Raw genomic sequence first — 2,356 nt, forward strand, 5'->3', positions numbered from 1 at the left:
CCAGAGCCCCAGCCTGGGCCCCTCCCGCCGCCATCTTGCGCCGACTCCCTCCGCCTTCCGCCTCCGCTCCGCCTCCTGCCCGTTCGGCTTTAAAGGCACAGGCGGGCACCCTGCTCGTGTCGCTGGGCAATACTTGGCCGACTCAGTCACTTCTCCTTTAAACACAGTTACTTCATTACGTCTTAAAGGTACCAGGTCTCTCCCGCCGCTGAGGACTCGGGACTTGGTTTGGCCGAAGCACTCGTTCTCCTTTAATTCTGTAAGCCTGCCTCTTCCCTTGGAGCTGTAGGGCCATTAGCGGGTTTGCGGGATCTAAACGCCCTAGAATCCCTGAAGCCCCGCCCCCTTCCTCCGGGCCTGGATTGGCCAAGTAACCTTGAGTGGGCCCCTGATTGGCCTCTTTACTCCTACGGCTCCAAGTGGAAAAGTAAAGAGCTCAAGCACATTTTTCCAGGTGAAACTCCAGCAGAGCGGGGCTAAGGGTAGGCTACCAAGGACAGATCCAGGGCTACCGCGGGGCCGGCGGCAAACCCTGAGCTAGAGAACAGCTGGTGCCAATTGGTGAGAGCAGAAGGACAAAGACAGGGATACAATAAGAAAAGAACTTTATTGTTTAATGTAAAACAAGTTGTGTTTTTTGTTTTTTTTGTTTTGGTTTTTGTTTTTTTAAAAGAAACACCACCAAAAAGGGATTAGCTCAGTCCATCCCTTCCTCAGTCATCTGCTTCCAAATCCTATCCTCAAACATTCTGGAGTCAGGGAGTGATGGGGAGGCTAATCAGAGTCTGAGAGCACGATGATCTCCTCTGGATCGCACTGTGTGGCCACACTCATCTGTAAGTGAGTGAGACAAGAGTCAGAGAGGTCTGGAATATAGGGGGAGGAGAAACATAGGGAAGGACTTATTAAAGATTAAAAATTGGGGTAGGAAGAAGGAAGACAGAGGATGTGGTGAGTGCAATATTCAGATGGTGTACCTGAAAATGAACAGACATGGAAAGAGAATGAAGTCAGGAAAAACAGCCTCCCCCTCTTACCTTGAAAGTGCTAGGCTGGGAGGGTTGTAACTGGGGGGTTAGGGACAACTGGGCTGGAGATGGGCTGCAGAGGGAGCTGGTCACCAGGCCATGGCTGGGAGAGTCCACTCTTGTTGAGGAATCAGCAACTGGTACCATGGAAGCCAAAGGGGAATGTGGGCTGGGCAGGGTACATATCTTCTTCCCAGTCTTCTCATGTACTTCCCTTTGCCCTTCCACATAGCTAGGGACAGAAACATAAGTGTAGGCAGTCTGGGACTGGAGGGAGAGTGTCAGTCTTTCCCAGCAAACTCAGTTCCTCAGTACTCCTCTTAGATAGCCCCCTGCAATCCCTCCTTCGATCCCCTCTTCTTCCTCCTTGTTGTTACCTGCTTCCTAAAGGTCCTGCTCCTGTTTGCCTCTCCTTCCGAAATTTTTTGCAGGGGGGACTAGAATCTCCCCAGGTGTGAGGAGAGACACCTCCATTGAAGGAAGTGGAGGTGACCATGGCTGCTCCATTCTCCACAACAGTGGTGAGGGGGTCCTCTGATTGCTTCCTGGAAGAGGAAATGTCCCCCTCCTCAGGGGAAGGGGTGGTATCCACAGTCAAGGCTTCAATCTCAAGCTCAAAGACCTGAGACACAGGGCTCTCTTTCTCCTGGGGCACCTCCTCCGGAGAGTCTTCATTGCTTCCAGCATCTACACTGCAGAGTGCCAGGGGCTCTTCTGACAGCGAAGGTGGTAACACTGTGAGTCCTTTGTTTTGCTGCTCCCCTGAAGACCTGCTGCTCCCTTTGCTAGGTTCCAGGTTCTTTTCGGTGGAGATCTGTGGTGGGCACATGGGGCTCTGGTCTCCATCCTTATCTGAAAAAAAGAAAAGAGGGGAGGGGTAGCATGAGAACTAGGGGAAGAACACTGCCAAGAAGGGTCTCAAACAGGTGGCATGCCCAACACAGGGAACTGACACGTGAAAAGACTTTCCTTGACATACCTGCTTCTTCCTCCTCTTCCTCCTCCTCCTCCTGACCTTCCAGTATCAGTTCCAGATCCCCCTCTTCTTCGGAATCTGTAGTCTCCTCTTCCTCCTCTTCCTCTTCTGCCTCCTCTTCCTCCTCCTCCTCCTCCTCTTCTTCCTCCTCTTCATCACTTTCCTCATCTTCTTCATCATCTGTCTCAGCCTTAGAGGAGGTAGGGTGTTCCTGGGATGCCATTCCACTAGGGCCCTGGGGAACAAAGGAGTTTCTCTAAGAAATCGCTTGCCCTGATCGGTGTGCTCAGTGGTTAGAACGTCCAGCCTACTCACTAAAGGGTTGCAGGTTCGGTTTTGATCAAGGGCACCA

General features: G+C 52.1%; 1 protein-coding gene across 5 annotated transcripts in view; it reads right to left on the reverse strand.

Annotated features, from left to right (window-relative positions):
* Positions 1-2,356, reverse strand: part of LOC102253500 (ral guanine nucleotide dissociation stimulator-like 2) — a 31,644-nt gene that overhangs the window by 25,769 nt on the left and 3,519 nt on the right. For 3 of the 5 annotated variants that reach the window (XM_014541029.1, XM_014541030.1, XM_014541032.1), the window contains one exon: positions 2,012-2,239. In XM_014541029.1, the coding sequence (XP_014396515.1) occupies positions 2,012-2,239 (228 nt within the window). Of the gene's footprint in view, positions 1-649; positions 835-1,037; positions 1,261-1,405; positions 1,881-2,007; positions 2,240-2,356 lie in introns of those variants that run through there. The other 2 variants (XM_005867948.2, XM_014541031.1) reach the window with 2 other exon arrangements.

This window comes from Myotis brandtii, unplaced genomic scaffold (genome assembly GCF_000412655.1).
Source record: "Myotis brandtii unplaced genomic scaffold, ASM41265v1 scaffold2561, whole genome shotgun sequence".
In the NCBI taxonomy this organism is placed as follows: domain Eukaryota; kingdom Metazoa; phylum Chordata; class Mammalia; order Chiroptera; family Vespertilionidae; genus Myotis; species Myotis brandtii.